The sequence below is a fragment of the Ovis aries genome, chromosome 17 (genome assembly GCF_016772045.2).
Source record: "Ovis aries strain OAR_USU_Benz2616 breed Rambouillet chromosome 17, ARS-UI_Ramb_v3.0, whole genome shotgun sequence".
Lineage (NCBI taxonomy): Eukaryota > Metazoa > Chordata > Mammalia > Artiodactyla > Bovidae > Ovis > Ovis aries.
In genome coordinates, this window is record NC_056070.1 from 72,280,453 (window position 1) to 72,304,824 (window position 24,372).

Below are 24,372 nucleotides of genomic sequence, written 5' to 3' on the forward strand. Positions count from 1 at the left end.
CCGCTGCCCACCTGCAGACGTTGTCAATGGCGATGTCCCGAAGCTGCTCGTACATGGACGGCTGGCTCCTCTTCCCCGGCGCCACGTTCAGGGCCGGCTCGGCGTGCTCGTTGGTCACACTGATCTTTATGTCGCTGCCGGCAACTGGAATTGAAAAGTCAAACATGCATGTGGTTGAGCCTGTCGCCTTTCACGCTTTTGTCTGAAACTCAAAGCTGAAATTACGCGTGGATCGTTTTTAATCATAAAGGCAATCACTCTAGAGATTTCTCCTAGCATTCCAGAACCCAGCGTGTCAGCCAACAGGAAGGATGCAGGGAGCGTTTACAACGATGAACGCTTAGGCTACAAGGCGGTGAATACGTAGAAGAGTCACATCTTAAGTAAGGAACAGGGCAGGGCCATGGGACCTCTCCCCCAGCCAGGGATCACAAGCAGGAAGCCGGGAAGGTGGGCTGAGAGCAAGGCTCTCAGTCTGAGTGAAGGGAGAGGAGGACGCACCCACCGAGCGGCACTTAACCTCACTCACTGCACGTCAGAAGATGTGGTCTGGGCCCACATTTTCAGGGCACTCACTCTGCAGGCTGCCGGGAGAGCAGGTGCCAGAGAGAGATGGTGTGGAGGGAGGGGCCCGGGAGGGCGGGGCCTGGAAGGAGGGCCCGGGAGGGCGGGGCCTGGAGGGCGGGGCCCGGAGGGAGGGGCCCGGGAGGGCGGGGCCTGGAGGGAGGTTTCTGGTCGGGGCCAGCCTGCAGGGAAGCTGGGCACCTCCCCCCACCCAGGAGGGGCCCTCACCTGTGTGGTACTGGCTGTGGCACTTGTACAGCTTCACCAGCACGGGGGATGGGACCACCAGGAAGTCCCGCAGGGAGGGCGTCACCGAGTGCACGACCACCGGGAACCGCTCGCACAGGCGGCCCAGGCCCTGCAACGCACACGGACTGTCAGGGGCCGCCGGAGCGGCGGCGCTCACCCCCCCAGACACCACTATGACCGGAGTCGCGTCATGTCCATGTGCCACCAGGCATGCCGACAGGACAGGGGGGTGGGGACTCCACCTCAAGGTGAGATTCACTGGTGACCTGCCCTTCACCTCCACAAGCTACGTAGGGGAGACGGGGCTCACTGGGAACGTTACTTCTGCACAGGCAGACGGGAGTCATGGGGCCTGGGATGGGTCAGAGCCTCGACAGGGTAGGTTCCCGTCTGCCGCCTTGGAAAGGCCCAGCACACGCTGGGGAGCCTCCGCAACATGGGACCCGGCTGTGCCTGGATCCTGCTCGCAGAAAGCCCGCTAGCCGTCAGCAGCGGCCTTCCAGCAGGGACCCTGTCCGCGGCAGGCTCAAGCTCAAGTTCCCAGGCACAGCAGCTCAGATCCAGCTGCTGGTGCCGGCCTCGGCCTGGACGCTGTGAGAAGGTCTTGCGGACGGGAGTCCACCCCTTCCCGGGGTCAGCGACAGACCTGCAGACAGCAGATGAGCAACGGCAGGTGTGCGATGATGACCTTGCTGGAAGTCTTGGACTGCAGCTTCTCAGACAGCTTGACGCACAGATTCTCTGCGCCTGAGTTCAGAACGCGGGCGAGTACAGACCCTCAGCAGATGTCGCCGCCACAGGCGCCACCCCCAGGCCGCGACAGAACCCGAACCCAGGACTCTGGGCAGCTCCACCTCAGGGTCTGGGCGGCTCCCTGCTCCTGTCCTGCGTCCGGGGCGACTCCATCCCATGTGCCCACTCTGCCCCCCGACTCAGGCCCTGCCACAACTCCTGGGCCAGGCTCCGCCCAACTCAGGCCCCACCCTCCCCAGGTAGACCCCGCCCCCGACTCAGGCCCCATCCCCCATCCCTTCTGACGTGCAGAAGGGAGGCAGCGGCGGGGGAACCCACCCTGCTCGTCCTTCACTGCCCAGACCATGAGATCCACGCAGGCGGCGCTGGCCTGGCAGCGCAGCTTGAGGGGGCTCAGCTCGCTGTGGGCCCGGTCGGCATCGTGAAGGATCTTCTGGAGCTCCCCCTGGCTGCTGTTGAACTGCTCCAGCACGAAGTCGTGAACCTCCTTCACAAAGGAGGTGGGCAGGTCTGTGGGCAGAGAGCACACACACTCAGGACCGCCCCTCATACAGACCTCTGGGAGAGAGCACTGCTGCGGCCCCGTGCTTTTAGGGAGGCCCACTAGGCGAACCCGGACGGGCACGCACGCCCACCCTGCACGTGGGCCACCCGACACTCAGGAAACAATCATTCCCATAGGAAAGAACCATGCTGTGTCCCAAGCTGTCAACACGGTCGACATTGAACACGCGAGACACAAAGGGGAATGCCACCTCTGGAACCGCCTCATTAACAGGAAGCACTCCAGTGATGTGAGCTAGCTCACGCCCAGAGCACACCACGAGAAACGCAGGGCTGCAGGAAGCACAAGCTGGAGGCAAGACTGCCGGGAGAAATATCAATCACCTCAGATATGACACCACCCTTACGGCAGAGAGTGAAGAACTAAAGAGCCTCTTGATGGAAGTGAGCGGGCAGTGAAGAAGATAGCCAGAAGCGCGACATTCGGAAGTCTGAGATCACAGCACCCGGCCCCACCGCTTCATGGCCAACAGGTTGGGAAATGGTGGAAACGGTAGCTGACTCTATTTTGGGGGGCTCCAAAATCACTGCAGATGGTGACTGCAGCCATGAAATTCAAAGACCCTTACTCCTTGGAAGGAAAGTTATGACCAACTTAGCATATTAAAAAGCAGAGACATTACTTTGCCAATAAAAGTCCATCTAGTCAAGGCTATGGTTTTCCAGTGGTCATGTATGGATGTGAGTTGGACTATGAAAAAAGCTGAGCCCTGAAGAATTGATGCTTTCAAACTGTGGTGTTGGAGAAGACTCTTCAGAGTCCCTTGGACTGCAAGGAGAACCAACCAGTCCATCCTAAAAGAGATCAGTCCTGGGTGTTCATTGGAAGGCCTGACGTTGAAGCTGAAACTCTAATACTTTGGCCACCTGATGCGAAGAGGGGACTCATTGGAAAAGACCTTGATGCTGGGAGGGGTTGGGGGCAGGAGGAGAAGGGGACGACAGAGGATGAGATGGCTGGATGGCATCACCGACTGAATGAACATGGGTTTGGGTGGACTCCGGGAGCTGGTGATGGACAGGGAGGCCTGGTGTGCTGTGGTTCATGGGGTCACAAAGAGCTGGACACACCTGAGCGACTGAACTGAACTCCAGTGGTACTTCCTGAAAAGAGGTCATTTGTCATATGTGGGAGCCTGGACACGGCCGAGGAAGGACCCTTGCACAGCAGGCAGCTGGAGCCCACAGCCTGACCCAGCGTGCGTCCTCGGGGCCTGGATGGTAAGGAGGCCCCAGAGGCAGCACAGACACGAGCAGACGGGCCATCGCGGTTGCAACAAGCTGGCTGGGGAGGCTGCGGGCTGCGGGTCAGCCCAGCTGCCGGTGCCCACTGCCCTCCACAGCCTAACCTTTGCTGCGGCCCCGACGAGGCCTGGCTCCCAGAAGCGCTGGGGGTCAGATGAGGAAATGGCTAAGGAAAGCAGAGACATCCGCTGGACACCACGTGGTCGTCAAGACCGTTGTCACGAAGTGCATTCAGCACCGAGGAGAGCAGAGGAGACCGTCTTTCAAGCGAGGACGGCGAAGCCATGCTCCAGCGGCTGCCCCGGGTCGGGACGCGGTGACACGGCCCTCACCTCTCATGTAGTACAGGGTATCTCGCAGCATCCTGAGCACAGCCACGCACAGGGGGTCGCTGAAGGCGCCGTAGTAGAGGTCGGCACTGGGGTTGGCCTGCAGGCGGGGGCATGGGTGTGACCCACACAGCCTGTCGCTGAGGTCCCCTTCTGCTACCTCCTTCAATGACGCCGCCCAGAGACGCGAAAGGGGCCTGGCCCAGCGCTGCCAGGGTTCTGGGCAGTGACACCTCCTGACCACGTCGGCAGCTGTGGGCCGTGGTCCTGCACAGGCTAAGGACGGGAGGCAGCCGGGCACACACCGCACGCCCACCAGCGAGGCCCGCAGCGCTGCACCCATGAGGAGCGTGCCCTGGAGTGGCACCTGGGGCAAGGACCACACAGAGCAGTCGAGCCCAGGTTGGAGCTCAGCTCCCACACCAACCGTCAGTCCGTCCGAGCCTGTCTCGCACCTCTGCAGCAGGCACACTGGCCACTGCTCAGCGGTCAGGACAGGGCACTGCCAGGGGACCTGGGCAGGAGGCCCTCAGAGGACGCACCTCGATCACACCTGTGACCACTGCGTCCAGAGACTTGAGGACAGGCTCCTCCACGATCTTCTTCACCTGCGAGGAGAATGAGGCCTGGTGAGCCCCCGGCAGCCACCGTGGGAAATGGAAGGGCAGAGCCTGCCCACGACGAAACCATGTCACCACCTCCTGCTGAAAAATGGGGCAGAAGCGAGAGGCCAGCAGCGCACGTCACTGGCGCCCACGCCCCTCCCCCGCCAAACGCCCCGCACCCTCCAGCACCTGGGGCCTCTCCTACGCTGGACAGGGCGGAGAGCAGACAGAAAAGGAGCCGCTCCCTCAGAACCGGGGACACGAGGCTTCCACGGCCAGAGGCGGAAGCACCCAGGCTCCAGGCCAGACTGACCTTCCACCTGAAGCCCCCTCTCGTGCTGGGGCTCGTGGCCGTCTCCCCGCACGGCTGCTGCAGGGGCGAGACGGGCCCGTGCCACACGGATCCTAAGGATGTGTGCCTCCTCTCTTTAATCGGGCACCCGGCGAGCCGCGCTGTGGCCGCCACAGCCTCCCTGGTGTCTGCCTGCGGGCTGCCCGCCCCTCGCTCCGCTCACCAGGTTTAAGAGCTCCCGGAGCATCTCGAGGGGAATGCTGAACTCCTTGTAGGTGACGCCGTTGAAGAGAGGAGAGACGGAGAAACTGGAGCTGACAGCAGAGAAGTAGTAGTCGGATTCCGAGGCGCTCCCGTCGGGTGAGTGAGAGGCTGACGGGGCAGAAGCAACAGTAGGTCTCGGAGCACGCGACTGGACGCGCTCGCAGCACCCACCAAAGGCGTCGGCCACGCTTACGCTGACACTCAATTCCCTCCTTCCCAAGAGAAACAGAGGCTGGCATGATCCAGCAATCTCACTCCTGGGCATACATCCGAATTATGAGCTGAAACCATGCGCGCGCCCCTGGGTCCACAGGAGCACTGCTCACAACAGCCAGGACCCAGAGCGACCCAAGTGTCCGATGGCAGATGAAGGAGGGCGTGCTGCAAACGCCGAGTGGACACTACTCAGCCGCACACAGGACGCAACAGTGCCGCCTGCAGAACAGGTGTGGAGCTAGGGACTCTCAGAGTAAGGGAATCGAGTCAGAGGTGCCGCGGGATGCCACTTATCCGCGGACTTTTACAAAGGTGAAGATGTGGGAGCAGAGAGTGGCGGCAACCGGGGCGGGAGGCGGGGAGGCGGCAGCTCTGTGGGCCGAGTGTGGGGGGCCCCAGCCCCGCTGCACTGGGCGCTGCAGAGGTGCTGAGGGGGCTTTCCGTGCTCCCGCACACAGAGACCCACGGCTCACAGCTCGGCCAGGGCCACGGCCCCAGCACGTTGTCGTGCAGCAGACCACTGGGTCCTTCCCTTGAAGGACTAGCCAGTTCACTGTAAAAAATAATGCCAGTCACACAGGCAGGCCAGCAACCTGTGACCAGAGGGCGCCTCCTGGACACACAGCACAATGAGAGGATGAAGCCCCACGTGGCGGAGGAAGCGAGGGGGCAGGCGTGCAAACAGGAGGCGGGCGCTCCAGGGGCCAAGAGGCTTGGGTTTGAAATTTATGCAGTGAGGTCACCAAGAGCTTTTAAGCAGGAAAAGAAATGATCAAATTTGTGCTTTTAAGAAATACTTCTTAAAAATAAATTCTTGTGGTGCCTGGGAGAGGGCCTGGACCATCGGGGAGTGGGGAGCGTGTGAGCAAGCGCAGGGGGTCTCCCTCAGGCCTGGCACCAGCCACGATGGGGATGGCCCTGAGTTCAGGCTCCCAGCCCAAGGGCCCTCAGGGTGTGATGGCGGTGGGGGCAGGCTGTGGACGGAGGCTCCCTCCAGCAGGATTCTGCCAGGATTACACACAGCCTGGCCTTCGGGTGTGCACACTCGGCCTCTCACAGCCCGGAGGCAGTGTACCCGTGCTGTCCACACTTCTCTGGTTCAGTCACACCGCTGCTTTTTAAAAACAACTCCCCAGGCATCTCAGATGCCCTTGAGAAAGGGTCTCGAGCAAGCGCCACCTGGCAGAGGAGCGGAGGGCTCCAGGGCGTGCGCCCCTGCGGCCCACCCGACCTTGTCTCAGTCCCCGGAGGCGACGCCACAGGCTGCCTAACGTGGGTCTGATGGTACAGGCTGACAGACGACCACATTCGGTAAATGACCCGGAGTCCTCTGTGGACAGCAAGTTCCACAGAAAGCGCTGCTAAAGGCAAGCTGTCACTCTCATTACTACACGCCTTAATGTCACCCCAGTCCTTAACGACTTGAAACGAAGCAAGAGCAGGACCGGCCGTCACCACTGCCGCCTGAAAACGGGCACTCCCAAGGCTAGCACACTGAGACTCAGACGGCCGGCGCCGGGGGCCCTGCGTGTCCCTCTCAACACTTGTCTCCATGCTGGAAACTTTCAGATTCAAGAGCAGCAAGTTTAATCGGGAACAGAAAACGGGTGCCCTGTCAGCCTGGCACTGAGCTGCATGGCACTCGCAGACCAGGGGGCCTGGGCCCTGCCCCCGCTTAGCCAGCGCGCTCTGCAGAAGGGCGAGGCCCACCTTCGAGGCAGTGAAAGGAAGATCCTCCGGGGGGGCTGGGAGGGGGCGCCCCACGCTCAGGGCTGACCTGAAACAGACCAGAAAGGCAGTCAGACCTCAGGCTTCTAACCGCCGCCTCGCTCAGCCCCTCCTCCCTGAAGGCCCCGCGGCTACGGCTCTCTGCTGCAATTCTGTGAGCACTGGGTCTCGCCACACTTCTGTGCCTGCTGACTGAGCCAGGTTCCTGTTGTTCCCTGGCTTTCTCCACGAGCCAGCCACACGTTTCCTAGGGGTGCCGTCTCCTGCTCAGAACAGAGCTGTACCCAACGGCTAGGAAACGAGCCTCGCGCCCAGAGATGACTCATGTGTAGATCTCAGAAAGGACGTGGCAGCCGCAACCTTGCAGAGAACTCCCGCGAGAGCCTCTGAGTCCCCTCAGACCGCTGCACGGCCCTCGCGAGCCCCAGGCCCCGGCTGTCCGGGAGCGCGGCCCACCTGCGCGACGCTGGACGCGCTGCTGGCCTTCCTCTTCAGGCTGCCCTCCTGGCACACGGTGAGCAGGCTGCTGGGGAGGATGGAGCGGAAGTCATTGAAGGACCGCCTGCGCACGCCTTCCAGCTCCTCGGGGACACGGGGGGAGTGCGGGGGCGCTCTGGGGAAGAGCCTGGACAGGAGCGACTCCTCTGAGCTGCTGTGCCGCCCGAAGGCGCGGGTGATTCCCAGCAGGCACGGGACCGCGTGCTTGCAGAGGTACTCTGGAAGACAAGGGAGGCCGTGGTGGCACCCAGGGGCCCTGGGTCCCCGCCTCGCCACCCCTCGACCGCAAATCCAAGGGCCCGAACAGCCTGGCAGCAGCACCCAGCCCGGCGCTGACCTTTCCAACCTACCCACAGCCCAGCAGCAGGCGCGGCCCGCGGCGGGCCCACCCTCAGCTCTCGGCAGCCCTCAGCCATGCCACCCGACAGGCTTCCGCCCAGGCCAGCACCAGCGCAGCCAATCCTGCTGGGAGCAGGTAGACAGCTTCCCACCAGAGGGAAAAGGACCTCCAAATAGGCCACAGGGGAGGAAACTGAGCTCCCAGAGGGTGAGGGAGGGAACCAGCACTCGGGCAGGACAGCTGTGCTCACGACCCGCCCCCAGTGGCCCCCTTCCCCACACCCTGCCTCTCGGGCCACAAGCAACTGAGCTAACGTCCACAGGCACACTGGTCTCCAGGAAGAGGAACTCTGAAGACTGGGAAACGCCGGGGAAAAGACAATCGCAGTACCATTAAAGAAAGAAGCCGTACCTTTCTCCTGAATCTCCAGGGCCTGGCACATCCCCAGGAGCACGTGCAGAACCCGCAGCAGCGCCTCTAATATCTGCAAGAGCCGAGGAGACAGGACACACAGACTCATCCAGAAAACCAGGGTGACGCCACAGTCAACTCAGAACCAGAGGCAGCGTGGGACGGCCTTGCGTCCCACCTTGCACATGACAGAGCCCCCCGCGCAGGCGCTCTGCTGAGGCGGGCGGCACCTTCGGGAACGCGGGCGGCACCTTCGGGAACACGGCCCGCTTCTTGGCCAGTCCAGAGGGCCCCCGGATCCCCTGACGGCTCAGCACCCTTGGTTCTTTCAGTCCATTCCTACGATTCACGGCCTTGCTGATGGCCAGCCTGACTTCACTGGAGTCGAGCATCGGCAATGGCCTCCCACTGCTACGCCAGGGGAGCCGGGACTGCCCTGGGTTATCGCCAGGCTCAGCTGGACTCCAGACGTCCGGGGATGGGACACTGGCTCTCCAGCCCTTTCATGCGGCTGCCGGACGGGCTCACAGAGGTGAGCCCTGTCAGCCTCTCCATACCTGCTGCCCCAGGCTGTGTCCCTCCCCCGAGGGGCCAGTCTGTTTGGCCTGTCACAGAGCCCCACAAAAGCCCAGGGTGCAGGCTGAGTCCGTCGGGTGGGTCCTCAGTGCCCAGGCTGGCAGTGTCCACACTGTGCGGCCCAGGTCTCCACCCCTGGCTGGTCCTCGAGCCCTGCCCTCGGCCACACTGCTGACCCAGGGGGCCAGCGGCGGGTGGTCCAGGCTCGGAACCAAGCGCCAGAGGGAGCCCCTCTCGGCCCCTCACTGCCCATCACTGCAGGGAAGGGATCCAGACAGAGGACGAAGCTGGTCTGAGGCGACGGGGCCGCAGCTCCCATTCTGCCTAATGACACGGAAGCCGTGAGGACGTGAAAAGCAGCGCTTTGTCCGTTTCACGTGTTAAAGTTCTATCACCGTCTTCCGTGGCGCTTCTCTATTTCATGGGTGTTACTGATAAAAAAGCCCCGTTAACGTTTTAAGTAACACCGTGTGATTGTACTCTAGCTCATTACCTGTTGAGCCAATCCACAATAAAGAACCTCAACTAAGAAAGAAGGGTGGAGACCAACGTAACGACAGAAACAGGGACAAACGGAGTCACAGCAGTAGTAAGGAGAGATTTGAAAAATTGAAAGACACGGGGACTGAAGAGCGGCAGCCAGCTGGGAGCACGGGCACACAGGCACACCCGGCTCCCCGGCAGGGCCTGAGGCCGGCTGCGGGGAGGCCGCCTCTGCCAGTAACAGAGCTGATTAAGACGAAGCTTGTCACCATCCTATTCCTCTTTAGAAGGAGAGAGTGTGAAAAACACCGAAGCAGCATTTCCACCAAAATAAACTAAAAAAAAAACACTGGGGCTCTTAGAGCGACAGACGGCCCCACTTCCTAGAAAGAAGCGCTTCTGTTTTAAGCGCTCCCTTGATCCCCAGCGTGGAGGCGGCGGGACCCAGGGCCTCTCGCTGCACGGGGCGCCGGGCAAGCAGGCCGAGCCGGACCGGGGGGCCGGCGGGGGCAGCCGTGCAGGCAGAGCCCCGCGTTGCTCAGTGGCGGCGTCCACCGCGCGCCGGCAGCCCGAGGGCCTGCTTCCTGTCCCGCCGTCACCGAGCGGCTCTGCGCACGAGCACACCGCGGGGCGGCACTCACCTCACCCCTCAGGGAAGGGTCCCTGTAAGCCACGTCGGACAGCAGGGTGGCCAGGCAGAAGCTGAAGCTCTCAGCCACCGGGAGGGCACCTGGAGGCAGAGACAGGAGCTGGACCCTCACCCTGCCCAGCTGCTCCCCCTCACACACTGTCAAGGAGGCCGCTCTCAACAGGGTAGGGGCCCAGCATGTTTCCTGAGAAACACCCCTGCCTTCCTCGCAACAAAATGTTTCAGTTCAAGAAACTTTGATGCGTCCTGAGCCCATTTATAGTCTGAGATCACAGTGCTTTTTACCACAACAGCCTCCACAGTTTACTTCCAACCGACATGAAACTGGGAACTCAGTCTTGAGTGTGTGGGAGATACCTCACGGAGGCTGATTTTCAAATGCCAATCACTATCATTGGACACTGAGTTAACGCTTAATTCTCTCTTCTTCTGGCGGATGGAGAAAATCTAAGATGCTAAGAGGAGCATCCAGAGGCGCGCTCCGCTCCTCACGGGTGCTCAGGCCCTTTCCCGACTGAGCCTGCCAGGAGGGAGCGTCTCAGGAGCAGGGCCTCAGGGCAGGAAGGCAGCTCTGCACCCAGAGGCCCGAAAGAGAAGCGGCAGTTCTGTCAAGGGCACTGAGGCATGGCCAGGCCTGCCGCCGTGGAGACCAGGTCCCTACTGAACATGTAACCCGTCCTGGACGCTGAGCACCGACTCAAGGACACACACACACATCCACACACGCATGACAGCCACGGCCACGTGTCTACTCAGGACACACACACACGCACACGGACGACAGCCACCGCCACGTGTCTACTCAAGGACACATGCACGCACACACACACATGCGCACACACACACGCATGACAGCCACGGCCACGTGTCTACTCAGGGCACACACACACACACGCATGACAGCCACCCGCCACGTGTCTACTCAAGGACACACACACACACACACACACACACGCACACGACAGCCACCCGCCACGTGTCTACTTTCCCACGAGACCCAGAGACACAGCTCCAGGCCCTTCTCAAGCACGAGTGGCCGGAAACCTCAGGAGGGCTTGTTGGAGCGAGCGGTCTGTCTGCTCCCTGGCCAGAGTCCTAACTCGGCAGCTCCAACGCAGGGGCTGAGACTCTGCCTTCCGACAAGCCCCCGAGCTGAAGCTGCTGGTCCAGGGACGGCCCCGAGGAGGAGCTGCTACTCTGGATGCATCAAAGCTGAGCGACACTGCCGGAATAGAGACTGGGAGGCTGAGGTGTCACCCAGTAATCGGGTACTTATACAGCTCCAACGATCTTGAATAATGCTCAAAACTTCACGAGAGCGAGTCCACGTGTACAGAAGTGATATTAGTTTTGAAATAAACTAGGATCAACACATTTAATTAAACACATCAACGTTTTCTAAGACTCTGCTTCTCTCCAGATTAGACAGCAATGGTGCACACAGGCGTCTCACTTTCTACCATGCTGTTTCATCCGTAGGCTGCCAGATTCCAGGGTATCTGCACAGCCTAGACTCTGCCAGCTTTAGGCTGACACCAGCCGCCAACGATGGTGAAACTCCAGAGGGCAGGCGGGGCCCGGGCAGACACACACAGGCGGTGCCCGAGGACAGCACGGGGCCAGTAGGTGGGCCCACCCAACAAGCACAGGCCCTGCCACCGAGAGGGCGGACGGGGCCGTCTTGCAGGCATCAAGCCCCAGTGAGGTCTGAAGGTGGGGGCCTCAGGCCTCAGAGAGAGGTTACAAGGAAACTTCAGTCTGAAGGTTCATGAACTCTGAAATGCTGGAGATCTTCCAAGCTGACTTGAGCATCTTGGAAAATCCGTTCACAAGACCACGAGCGTTATAAGCATTTAGCACAACGCCTGGCATGTTGTGGGGCTGTGTAAATATTTCAGGAGGGACGGGAGGAAGGAGGCAAGCAGGGAGGAAGGGAGGGGAGGGCAGTGGAAGGAAGAGGGGAGATTATCTCACTTTCTCTTTGTCTTTGAAGAGATTTCAAAATCAAATACCAGCTAGACAGAAGCACACGAATTTAGTCCATTTCTAAAGACGCAGAAGGCAATGGCAACGCAGCAGTACTGAAGCAGCGATGCGACTGCTGAGAGAGGGCGCTGCGGCCCAGCCCTCGGTCCTGAGCAGCCGCCAGGCCTCTGGAGAGCTGACCTGCCTGCAGGGTGACAGACCAGCTCGGGGACAGCCGGGCGCCCACTGCTGCCCAGGGGGACGTGACCAGAGGTTCCCGAGGGTCCCCGTGGCCCCACTCGGGCGGCCCTGCGTGGGGCTCTGGGGCACGTGGGAACCTGCGGCCTGCGGCGCTGCAGGCGGGCCGCTGTCCCCCAGAGGGAGCAGAACTGGCTGCAGGCACCGAGCTGCTGTGCCAGGACTGCAGCCTCGACCTCACAGACAGGGAGCACACGGTCGCTTCCCGTACTCCGGGGAACGCCGAGCCAAATTACCTCTGCCCTTCCGAGCCGTGCTCTCTTCTACCCAATGCACTTTCGGAAGACCTTTAAGAAGTCGAAGAAGGTAAGGAACCACAGAGTCTTTGTGCTTGAAGAAAAAAACAAACAAGGTTACATTTAATTAAACACATGGCTTTCGAGCACAGGCTGAACCAGGAGCCAAGCACGCCCACAGGCTCCACGTCTCAGAGCAGGGTGTGCGCACGGCAGCCCACAGCCAGGCCGGCGCCTGCCCCTGCTGCCCCGGGTGCAGCCAGCTCTGGCGCCTGGCAGAAGGCTAGTGTGCACTCGCCCGGGGCGGCTCCCTGACGGGTGCTCAGAGCCCCCAGCCCCGCAGCTGGGCCTCAGGGCCAGACGCTCCGGGAGAGAGAGGCTTCCGGACGCCGGGCTGCCGCGGCTGCTCTCAGCCTCCCTCCTCCCCTGAACGCACCCCCACTCGCTTCCTTCTGCTCCTCTCTGAAGGGGCATGAGACGGCAGCCAGCAGGAGCCGGCGGAAAAATCACTTGCAGGGAGTCAGCTCATAACCTCCCCCCACGGGCCCGCTCGGTGGTCTCCCACTGAAGGACCAGACAAGCTAATTCCCAACAAGGGGACACCATCAGACGTCCTGAGATGCTGAGAAAACGGTGGTTTCGAAAACATGATTGCATACTCTGCCAAGGGTTTTTAAAATCACCTTTAAAAGGCACATTAACACACGCTCTAAAACTTAATTCATATCCATCGTAGTTTTAAAAAAGACACCACGATTATCTCAGAGTGCTGTCCTTTGGAAAGGGAAAATAATGGCTCCTCTGCGTCTGACTCGGCAGCGCTCTGCTGAGGCGAAACCCAAGTGCCCTCCCAGAGCACCAGCTCACCCCACTGAGACCAGAGCACACCTCCCTGAGGATGCAGCCCTGAAGGAGTCAAGTCCCCGCCCATCCAGCTACCCGAGCCTCCGGCTCTGATCTGGCTGAAAGCAGCGGGCACAAAGTCCAGCCCTAGCTGCCCCGCCTTCTGCACTCAGAAACACTTCACTTCTCAAAGGCTCACCTGGAGGTCAGATTCAATGAGAAAGATGCCCAACGCGATCACCGCGTCCCTCCGCCTCTCGTCCAGCTGGAAGATCCCATGGAAATCTGCTGGGCACATACAGAGCAGCTTTTCGACCTAGAAAAGGAGACAAGGAGCACGGATTACAAACACATGGACCCACATTCAGAACGGGCCAGCACTGAGAAGCCCAGTCAGTCTATGCAGCTAACAGGTCATCTTTCCCCAGGCTAAAGATGACAGCAAGCACACCTGCAGCCTCTGAAGTGACGGTGCACGTGCCTTTTGAGGACCCCCGGGCCGAGAGCTGAGCGGCTGTGCCTGCGGCAGTAGCGCTCAACGGCTGGGGTCTGCCCCTCGGTGTCGGGGCAGCCTGGGTCCCCGCTGCCCAGTGGCGCCCGAGAGCAGTGGCAAAAGCCGCAGGCACCCCCCACCCCCACTTAAGGCTCTCGACACTCCATGCGTGTATGCACAGCACTCGAGACGGGGTGGGCACTCAGCAGGCACTCTGTAAACAGTGTCCACCGCTACTACATGTGCCCTGGTGGGAAGTAGAGGGCGGTGGGCGGACAGGCAGCAGTGAACGGAACCGATGAAAACACCGGATGACTGTCAGAGCGAACCAGCAGGGTAGGCCACCAAAGAACTGAAAATCGGGACTCAGTGTGAAAAGGAAAATCAGCTCAGTTCAGTAGCTCAGTCGTGTCCGACTCTGCGACCCCATGAATCGCAGCGCACCAGGCCTCCCTGTCCATCACCAACTCCCGGAGTTCACTCAGACTCACGTCCATCGAGTCAGTGATGCCATCCAGCAATCTCATCCTCTGTCGTCCCCTTCTCCTCCTGCCCCCAATCCCTCCCAGCATCAGAGTCTTTTCCAATGAGTCAACTCTTTGCATGAGGTGGCCAAAGTACTGGAGCTTCAGCTTTAGCATCATTCCTTCCAAATAACACCCAGGACTGATCTCCTTCAAAATGGACTGGTTGGATCTCCTTGCAGTCCAAGGGACTCTCAAGAGTCTTCTCCAACACCACAGTTCAAAAGCATCCATTCTTCGGCGCTCAGCCTTCTTCACAGTCCAACTCTCACATCCATACATGACCACAGGAAAAACCACAGCCTTGACTAGACGAACCTTTGTTGGCAAAGTAATGTCTCTGCTTTTGAATATGCTATCTAGGTTGGTCATAACTTTCCTTCCAAGGAGTAAGCATCTTTTAATTTCATGGCTGCAGTCACCATCTGCAGTGATTTTGGAGCCCCCCAAAAATAAAGTCTGACACTGTTTCCACATCTATTTCCCATGAAGTGATGGGACCGGATGCAATGATCTTCGTTTTCTGAATGTTGAGCTTGAAGCCAACTTTTTCACTCTCCTCTTTCACTTTCATCAAGAGGCTTTTAGTCCCTCTTCACTTTCTCCCATAAGGGTGGTATCATCTGCGTATCAGAGGTTATTGACGTTTCTCCCGGCAAGCTTGATTCCAGCTGTGCTCCCCCCAGCCTGGCATTTCTCGTGGTGTCCTCTGCACAGAAGTTAAATAAGCAGGGTGACAGTATAGGTGGAAATCTCTGCAGAGGAAGCTCTGAAGGCGCCAGGAGGCCCTAACGTTGCAACCCAGAGATGTGACGAGAAGCTGCCGCTGACGTTCACGGGGTCTGGTGGGACGGTTTACGGGCAAAGGAGACTGAACCCAGTGCTTGGCGTCTGCCCTGAAAGCCACCAGTCAATTACCACTGAGGGCTTTTTACAGAAAGCAATTCTGTTGCTCCCCTAAGATTTTAAATCAGAAAATACACGAGGACAAACTGAAACTGCCAATTTCAGTTCAGTTCAGCTCAGTTGCTCAGTCGTGTCTGACTCTCTGCAACCCCATGAACCGCAGCACACCAGGCCTCCCTGTCCATCACCAACTCCCGGAGTCCACCCAAACCCATGTCCACTGAGTCGGTGATATACCATCCAACCATGTGATCCTCTGTCGTCCCGTTCTCCTCCTGCCTTCAATCTTTCCCAGCATCAGGATCTTTTCCAATGACTCAGTTCTTTGCATCAGGTGGCCAAAGTATTAGCATCAGTCCTTCCAATGAATATTCAGGACTGACTGCCTGTAGGATGGACTGGTTGGATCTCCTTGCAGTCCAAGCGACTCTCAAGAGTCTTGTGCAACACCACAGTTCAAAAGCATCAATCCTTCGGCGCTCAGCTTTCTTTATAGAAACTGGCAAAAATTATGTCAAATGCTCTCGCCCCAGGGTTATGTTGACAAACTGAAGAACTGAGACAATCCGGAACGCTGCAAGAGTAACCGTGGTCACCGTCTGATCAAATGTTAGGTTAATCCCCAGCAAACTGCTGTTATGCAGACGTTTTGATCTTTTGTTAAGGTTAGCCTAATACCACAGACATTAACAGCGGTGTTTTTCTAACACGCAACGGCACGGAACAACGCTCTCAATGTCCGGGCAGCCAGCAGAAGGGAGGACCTGAGTCACACACATAAAAAGCACGGGAAGAAAACGCGGCACGGGACTCCGTGGCAGTCCACTGGTTAGAACTCTGCACTTTCATTGCTAGGGCCGGGGTTCGATCCCTGGTCCGGGACCTAAGATTCTGAAAGCTGCACGCTGGGGTTAAAAAAAAAATCAGTGTCAATACTTCTGACAGACAGGCTGACCAGAGACGTTACGTTTCTTCTTCACGTTTTTTTATATCTGCCATAATATGTTCCAAAGATACAGAGTCCTTGCGTAGTCAGGAAGCACATCCGTAGGTGTGCAAGAGGAGGAACCCACCCTGTGTGAGTTAATGCTCAGGCAGAAGAGCCCCACCGCGGCGGGCAGCAAGGCAGGGCGCCACGGAGGCCCAGAGCTGACGGAGCACCGTGCTGACCCAGGCCCTGCCCCACGCAGCACAGCCGGGGCGACCCTGGGGGGCTGCAAGGTGGAGCGAGACTCAGAAACGCGGCGCCGCTGGCCAGGCCTCCCGACCAAACATGGAGAGGACCGCTGGTCAGCACTCCCAGGCACCAACATCGCCGAGCCTGAGCTTCTCAGCAGCGTGCCCCCATCCTGTCCTCTGTCCCTGCAGGCTTCTTGGGGGGCAGGGTAAGGATCACGGAAGTGAGACGCACGTGGACTTTGGAGTTAGACCCGGAGTCACCCGGCGACGCGCAGAGCCTCAGGCTCCTGTCTACGCGGCATCCCGTCGCGGCCAGGCACCGAAGCACAGTCCTAGCAGGCTCAGCACCTGCCCCATGAGGGTAGGTGGGGGCAGCACGCCTCTGACCCACTGCCCCTCTGCTCACTGGCACCACCAGAGGAGGCGCCACGGCGCAGTGAACCCTGGACCCAGCCCTGCCCTCACTCCAGGCAGGGGACAAACCAGGTGATGGCGAGGTCGTGCAAGGGGCTGACTCTCCCTGCAAGCCTCTCCTCCCCTCCTCCTCTGAGAACTTACGCTGGCGAACGCCACTGGCAGGGTTTTCCTTTTTCGTGGAAAGACACACGTTCTTTTGAAGGCTAGACAGGCGCTGTGCACGCTTTATGACCAGGGATCTTTCTGCGGGTCTGGGAGCCGTCCTCTGGAATGGACACGTCGAGGGGGGTGGCACCCCGCCTTCCCAGCCACCCCCATCCCTGGAGGTGGGCAGGAGCCTCACTGCCACGAGCTCCTTGTGCCACAGGGTGAAGCTACTGCCAGTGAGGAAACGGCCAGGCACGTTACCCAGAACCAGACGCCCTCCCCAGACAGGACGCCTAGGCCGAGCGCCGCAGCGGCAAGAGTGGGCGGACATCAGGTGCGTAGGTCACAGCAGAGCTGCGGTCACGGCGTTCATTACACGCTGGCCAACGGAACTGTTTGCAAAGCACACAACTTCTGTCACCTGGAGCCTTTGGGCATAGTCTCCTGGGGACTAGAACTCCCTGAGAACTGAACACTAAGCTGGAAGTATCAGTGGCGTCTCTCGTTGTTAAATCTGTTTTTGAATTGTCACTCTATGTCCTGCCCCCTTGGAGAACACGGGGCGTAAGTCAGCATTTTCAAAGAGATTCAGAGCTGCCTTGATAGACAGCGGTGCCTGTGACGATTCTGGCAGGTTGGCAAAGCAGCTCCCTCAAACCTCAGCTTTCTCAGGAAGAGCAAGGGGACAGATTCTTGCAGTGAAATCCTGTGAGCGGAGAACTCCCACCTGCAGCGCTGAGGGCACGGTGGGACGTGGACACAGCCTCCTGCCATACAACAGAAAAACGGGCCGACACGGGAAAGCACGGGCTCGCACACTGCGCTGAGGGCCGGGGAGGCAGGCGCCAAGGCGAGCCCTGCAGCTGCCCGGACTCCTGCCAGGAGACACGCCCCAGGCCACAGAGCAGGTCACGCTGGTCTCACGAAGCTGCAGAGACAGGAGCGGGGAAAAGCAGCCAGCCAGCCTGGAGAAGGGGGTGCTCAGCCGGAAGAAGCTCCGCAAATCCGAGTCGCTGATGCACACGCTCAGACAGACCAGGATAGGGTCATACCCTGAGAAGTGGGGCAGAAATCAAGCAAGGAGCTGGGAGCTGAACGGTTCCCAGGCCCTCGGTGAGCTGGGAGGAGCCTGGGCTCCTTCCAGCCAGAGCGACAAGCCCACAAAGCTTCCGTGGAGAACCCGCAGGGCCACGCCTCTGCAGGGGAGTGGAGTGTCCCTATGGCAAAAGCCGTTTCAGACCCGCCCTAACCAAGTTTAAAACCACCTCAGGGAGATCAGCTGAGACGTGCAAAGCCTTCCGGACAAAAGCCTCCACAAACCAGGAAGGCGCGGGAGCGTCCTCAGCCTGATGACAGCCCGCAGCTGGGGCTCCCTGCTGGTTCCAGGGTGAAGAATCCACCTCGCGGTGCAGGCCTCGCGGCTGCTATCCCCAGAGAGGCAGCGGGGCCCGTGGGCTCTACAGCCCCTGCTCTGCAACGAGAGAATGTTGCCGGTGCGTGCCGTGAGCCAGTTACACCGTGTACTTTTCCTTCATGGCGCCTGTCCGCATCTCACGTGCTTACTGGCAGTTTTTTGTTTAACGCTGGTTTGTCTCTCCACGGTAAGCCCCATGACTGCAAGACGGGGCGCCTCTCTAGGGCCTGGCCGTCCACAGGCACTCCAAGACCGTGCGGGAATGAGTGGCGGATGACGCCAGCGTCTTTTGCTTTCACCGTGGTGAACCCGCGGCCAGCCCGAATCCCAGCTTCCGGAAGAGCTCTGAACAGAGATGCTCAGAAGAGAGTGGCTTCAGCGGAGAGTCTCTCAGACTCAGTGAATACTGGCAAGCGAGCCCGGAGTCGCTGCCGCAAGCCTGTATTTACGCGGCGGGCTCAGCAACTGCAAGCCGTGCTCTGGATGCTGGGGTCACTCGCACAAGAGGCCAAGCTTTCCTTCACGAGAGAAGCAGATAACAAGAATAGACACGTGAATAAGAAACCAGGAGAACAAGCGCACAGAAGCATTTCAGCGACTGAACTCGATGATGGGAACAGCTGCTGGGGGAAGGGACTGAGGCACCGTCTCCAGCAAGCGCAGACGGCCCAGGCAGGCCCGAACCACAGGCAGGAGTCAGAAATAGGACACTCCTGCCCTCTGGGGGCGCGGGCGGTGGTGCCGCACACGCTCCCGGGAGAACCCAGCGCCCCTCGAGGCAGCCACAAGCGCTTCCTCCACGGACGCAGGCCCTCCCCGGCTCCCCAGGCAGACGTGGCCTCTGGGTTTGACCCCCGACCCTGCCTGCTCTCCTCTGTCTCCACGCTGCTCTTTCAGCAAATCCTGTTCCCACCGCTGGTTCTCGGCCTCCGCCACCAGCCAGAGCGCACAGCACTCGCAAACCCCACAGCCGTCCCGCGGAAAGCCTCGGCTGAGGGCGACTTCCCAGCAAGGCCTGCAGCGCTTTCGCTGTCTCAGGGCTCGTCCACTTTATCGCCGTCTATCACTTTCTTCACAGACCTACCTAGAGCCACGAGGAAAGAGTTTAGGGCCCACATTAGAAGTTATCTGCGCCTCCCTCTCCCCGCCCCCACCCCAGCAAAATACCAAGCAGCCAAGTGTCCTCCCAGCGGACTCTATCCCAAAGCCGCAGGGCCCACCGCAGACTCCTCTCTGGACAGACACTGGCCAGCCCAGCCCCTCGGACTGCTGCAACCGCAAAGCTGGCTGAGATCAGGCCCCGCGCGCCTGGGAGGCCCAGAGAGGACCCGGCCCGGAGTCAGGACTCAGGCAGCGGGGCTGTGGCGTGAAGAGAGCACGGAATCCAAGCTCCCACAGCGCAGAAGGCGAGAGCGCTTCTGCCCTGTGGGCTGGCTGCTCACCTCACGACGTGACAGAGCCGACCGCAGCCAAACGTTATCTTGGGCTCAAAAGGAGAAGGTACTCTCTCATGCTCTCTGAGCTGGCAGGGAAACATATAACAAAATCCAACCCTGTGAAGCCACAGATAAACCAGTACCAGGTGTCTCACCGATGCTGTCACAATACGCAGAACCTTCTGGAAGCAGGTGGGCAATAAACATCAAGACTCGGCTGTGATGTAACACAAGGACGTAATTCAGAAGAAGACTCGGTACTAGCTGTACAAGCATGCTGTTTCACAAGGAAAATCCGGCAAGTCTAAACAGAGAAATGCCCAAGTGTGGTTCCTCAATGCAAAAAAGAGCATGTCCCACCATGAAAACAGTAACTATCGGTTACTTCTGCAAAACAAACAGTATGGCTATACACGGTTAAAGACTAAAAACCGCTTTAGGAAATGACAGTGCTCCCGGCTTCATGGGCTGGGCTGGGCTGGGCCTCTCACCAAAGTCATATGTTGACGTCCTAACGCCCAGGTACCTAAGCATGAGGCTGCATTTGGACACAGGTCATGGAAGAGGTGATTAAGTGAAAATCAGGTGATCAGGGAGGGCCGGTCCTACCAACAGGACTGGCTTCCTTCTAAGCAGAGGGGATCAGGACACAGAGAACAGAGGGAGGCCACTGAAGACACAGGAGAAGACAGCGTCTACACGCCAGAGAGCGCGGCTTCCAGAGAGGCCAGCCCGGCTGAGCCTCCAAGCTGCGAGGAAGGTCACTTCTGGCGTTTAAGCCATGGTAGGTGGCACTCAGTTATGGCAGCCCCAGCAAACTAGTAGAGTTAAATGTGGCTTGATTCCAGGTAAAGATTTTCTTCTTCTTCCAAGTACTTCCTGAAAGGTTTCAGAGAAGATCTAACAGCTCTGGCTCCGGCGGCACGAATACCCGCTGCCAAAGCCCTTTCTCCCCTCTCACTCAGTGGCTCTCTTCACGAAGAAAAGGCGGCAGGAGGAGAGACTTTAGCTTCGTGATGCTGAAGAAATGCCAATCTCAGGACTTTCCCTCCGCAGCCTGGACCACCGTGAACTGCAGAGCGCCCACCGTCTCAGCTCCTGGCCACCCCCCACCCCCGCCTGGAGCACATCTGCCAGCAGGGAGGGTCTGCTCCGACCCCAGCGCCGCAGGCCGGGCCCTTCAGACGCCGGGGCGGCTAGCTGAGCGCCCCGAGATTCCGGCACTCTGAGCAAGAGCCACAGGGGAGGACCTGACCCAGCTCCCTGAGGGCGGGAAGAGGGGCAGGAGGGCACGGGAGGCCGCCTGCTGCGCAGGTCTGCTCGGAGCTCCCCTCGCCCCGGGCGCGGGGTCTGCTCATGCAGCACAGGCCAGGCGAGGAGGCAGGAACGGGTCCCCAGATGTCCAGGGCACAGAGCCGTGTGGCACAGGGTGCAGGGGGCGGGAGGCGGCGGCAGCTCAGCAACCTTCTCGAGACAGGCAGGCACCCGGAACGCGGAGCACGAAGATGGGCGGGCACGTGGAAGCCAGAGACGGGTGTCCATAGACAGGACTCGCGCTCCGCTCCCTCCGTCCCTCCCTCCCAGAGGCGGAGGGCTGTGTGCTCTGCTCCTCTCCTCTCCCCCCCAGAGGTGGAGGGCTGCATGCTCCGCTCCGCTCCCCCCCAGAGGCGGAGGGCTGCGGCCTGAGTGGGCCTCACAGGGGCCCTTGGAGGTGGGCTGCAACCTCAGGCTGGGACTGCACTCCTAGAAGCAGCCTAGCAGGAAAAGGCCGAAGCTCAGACAAGAATCTGAGAAGAGAGGCCGAGAGCCCTGGAGCCTGGTCACAAGACCCGGGACACAGGAGCACCCAGGGGACACAGAGCAAAGCTGACTTGTTGCTGGTCACCTGAGCAACCAAGTTAGGAGCTTCTCATTTGACGATCAATACGTGTTTTCTGGAAGAAAGAGCAAACTAAGGAATCACGTACAAGCAAAACGCGCTATCTTGCGACAAGCCTGGCTTCACAGCCTGGGTGTGGGTGGGTGAACGGAGTGCACCACCCCCTTCCCCCGTGGCAAGCCGAGGGACAAAGACAGGGCACCTTGACGTCGTGTCCCTAACACGCCCCAGGGCTGCAAAAAGCACGGCCGGCTGCCTGGGTGCCCGTGTCTGAGCCAAGGCGGCAAGCCCAGCTCAGAAAACAGCCTTCCTTGGGCCGAAGCTGTCTGCACCAGGGCCCACTCAGGCCTCTGCCCTCCTCAGAAGAAAGGAGAAGAGAGAAGCGAAGATAAAGAAACAGGAGGGGAGGGTTTCAACACTGACCTCTCCCCGTAAGTCTCCACTTTCTTACCCCAGGTGGGTACTCGGAAACTCTACTCTTAAGAACCTCGAGAATCCTTCCCTCAGGAATGCGAAGGGCTTCTCGTCCACCGTTTTAAGTAGGGGAGTGGAGCGAGCAAACACACCGTATAGGGCTGAAGAGGAACAGTGCACCGGGGTGTAACCAAGCCTCAGGCAGGTATAAGAGAACAGGAGAAATTCACACATATCCCCTGGAATCAGCCACCGGACCTTCCTCCCGCAAAAGTAGGAGAACGGCCGCACGCACTCAGGTGTCCTCACGGCTAAACGTCACACAGCGAAAGGGTCTCATCAAGGAAGAGGACAGCCGGAGTCTGGAGAAAGCCACGCAGGGGCTTCCGCCTGGCCCTCCCTCGTCTGAGGGTGCACCCCAAGCACGCTCCCCTCACAGCAGCAAGCAACGCCGTAACAGCAGCGAGGATCGTGCCAAGGTTTTTGCTGAGGGCTGGGCACTTAGGCACTGCCTGCCTAGAAACTGGCTGCTCAACAGAAACCACGCTGCTTATGTGGAGTCAGACCAGTGAAGCACCCTTATCAGCTAAGGGGCGGGAGGGGCAGTTCAAGCGCAAAGCTCCCCACACCAGCCAAGGGCCAACTTCCTGAGCAGACCCTGCTGAAGACAGCACCCCTGGGGGCTTGCTGTTAACTCTCTCCTGCAGTGGTCTGTAAATGAGACAGAGCCACTGAAAGCACAGTAAAAGATGGTTAGGGAGCCTGCCCACCGGAAAGCTGTGGTATTTAATTGTAACACAGTCTGTTAATTGTAATGCAGTCTGTAACCGTGACAACAGCGAGCTCAGGGCAAGAGACAAAGCTGCTGACAACGAGGCTGCAGCCACAGGAGGTCCCTATGGCAGGCGGAGAAGGCTGAAGCAGGAGCTCCGAGCTCAAGATACACGCTCCAGCTACTGAGCGGGGAAGTGGGCTGCCCTTGCTGGAGCCCCAGGACACCCTCCTTCAAGACCATCCAATTCGATGCACCCCCTTCTCCGAGTCCAGTGAGCAAACTTCTGACAGCAGTCTTGGCCCTCCTCCTAGGAAGAGAATGCGCTCACCAGCTGCAGACCTGACTTCATGAACCAGTGCTGTGGCCCACCAGGCAGGCGCACGGAAGGACAGCAGGCAGTGTCCGTTAGGCACCCAGGTCTCCACGAGTCATTCTGTGGCCCCTCCCCACTCTCTCACCAAGCATTTTGTATTTTGCAGGAAAAAGCAGAGAACTAGGCTGCGGAGCTGCCCAGTCACTCTACTGGAGGGGAATGATATAGGATTAAAATCCAGGTGGTCTTATCTCTACAGCCCATATTCTCTCCATTCGATTACACTCCTCTGACTGAGAAGCCAGGCTGGCAGGAGGTTCCCGAGACCCGCTCCCTCTGCGAGCCTGGGAAGCTACAGGACTCAAGAAAGCCCGGGTCACTCTGCCAAAGTGCCTGCAACCGCCTTTCAGCTTCACCCGTCCCCAGAGCCACAAAACCCCCCGCAACCACTCTTCCACTGTTGGATAAGGTTCTTTCCACCCGCCAGGAAGCCGGGGGAGGGTCAGGTCATCCCCTTCATCCTCACACCCGGTGGCGAAGGAAAGCGGTCCTTCCCTGCGCACCTGCGTGGGCCAGGCCCCTTCTCCTCGAGCTCATCTAACGCTCACGAACTTCGGGTCACAGAGGAGGACACCAGAGGCTCCGAGTGCTGAGGTCGCCTGACCGAGGCAGCGCACGGTGACGGCGCAAGGACCTGCCCTCCGAAAGGCCGCATCTCCGCCACCGTCGCAGGCACCCTCGGGGCGTCGCTTCACGGCTCTCCCGAGACGAGGAACCCGCGGGCTGAGCTCTGCGGCGCAACGCCCTCTTCTCGGCCGCTCTACCGCCCCCTCCAGCCTCACAGACAGGCGCCGCGCGGCGGGCCCGCGGCTCAGAGACGCTGCTGCGCCGCCCGTCGCCGCCGAGCGCGACGCGCCGAGAAGCGCCGCGGCCCCGCGGGCGGCCCCGCCCCAAGGTCACGGAGCCCCGCGGGCCTCGGGCTCCCCCGAGCCGGCCGCCGGCGCCCCGGGCCGCCGCCCCTCGCCCACGCGCCCGCCGGGACCCCTCGGCCTCCCGCGGACCCCCGCCCCGCCCCGCGCCCCGCCGGCCCTCCTCCTGTCAGCCCGCGCCCGCGGCCCAGCTACCTTCTCCAGAGACGCCGGCCTCTGCACAGCCAGGGAGCGGGCCAGCGACAAGACGGTGTTGAAGTAGAAGCCCCGCGAGGCGCCGCCGCCGCCGCCCGAGCCGCCGCCGCCGCCGCCGCCGCGCGCCGCGGCCGCCGCCATCATCGCGAAGCGGCGCCGCCCGCCGGCCTCCCCGCACTCGGCCCGCGAGCGCCGGGGCGCACGGCGCAGGCGCGGCCGCTTCCGGCGGCCCTGCCACGTGACCTGGCGGCCGGCGGGGCGGGGCCTCGGGCGGGCCGGCTGC

At 60.2% G+C, this 24,372-nt stretch overlaps 1 protein-coding gene across 3 annotated transcripts in view; it reads right to left on the reverse strand.

Annotated features, from left to right (window-relative positions):
• The window catches only part of PI4KA (phosphatidylinositol 4-kinase alpha), a 57,123-nt gene extending 32,840 nt beyond the window's left edge, over window positions 1-24,283 (reverse strand). Inside the window, exons 1-15 of one of the 3 annotated variants that reach the window (XM_042234190.2) lie at window positions 24,090-24,283; window positions 16,729-18,666; window positions 13,268-13,384; window positions 12,226-12,319; window positions 9,759-9,847; window positions 8,059-8,131; window positions 7,266-7,525; window positions 6,792-6,858; window positions 4,825-4,973; window positions 4,247-4,312; window positions 3,708-3,804; window positions 1,885-2,076; window positions 1,460-1,560; window positions 793-922; window positions 12-144 (exon numbers count right to left, since the gene is read on the reverse strand). In XM_042234190.2, the coding sequence (XP_042090124.1) occupies window positions 12-144; window positions 793-922; window positions 1,460-1,560; window positions 1,885-2,076; window positions 3,708-3,804; window positions 4,247-4,312; window positions 4,825-4,973; window positions 6,792-6,858; window positions 7,266-7,525; window positions 8,059-8,131; window positions 9,759-9,847; window positions 12,226-12,319; window positions 13,268-13,366 (1,550 nt within the window). In that variant the 5' untranslated portion in view covers window positions 13,367-13,384; window positions 16,729-18,666; window positions 24,090-24,283. Of the gene's footprint in view, window positions 1-11; window positions 145-792; window positions 923-1,459; window positions 1,561-1,884; window positions 2,077-3,707; window positions 3,805-4,246; window positions 4,313-4,824; window positions 4,974-6,791; window positions 6,859-7,265; window positions 7,526-8,058; window positions 8,132-9,758; window positions 9,848-12,225; window positions 12,320-13,267; window positions 13,385-16,728; window positions 18,667-23,528; window positions 23,860-24,089 lie in introns of those variants that run through there. The other 2 variants (XM_027956873.3, XM_060400871.1) reach the window with 2 other exon arrangements.
• Between the last annotated feature and the right edge of the window lie 89 nt (window positions 24,284-24,372).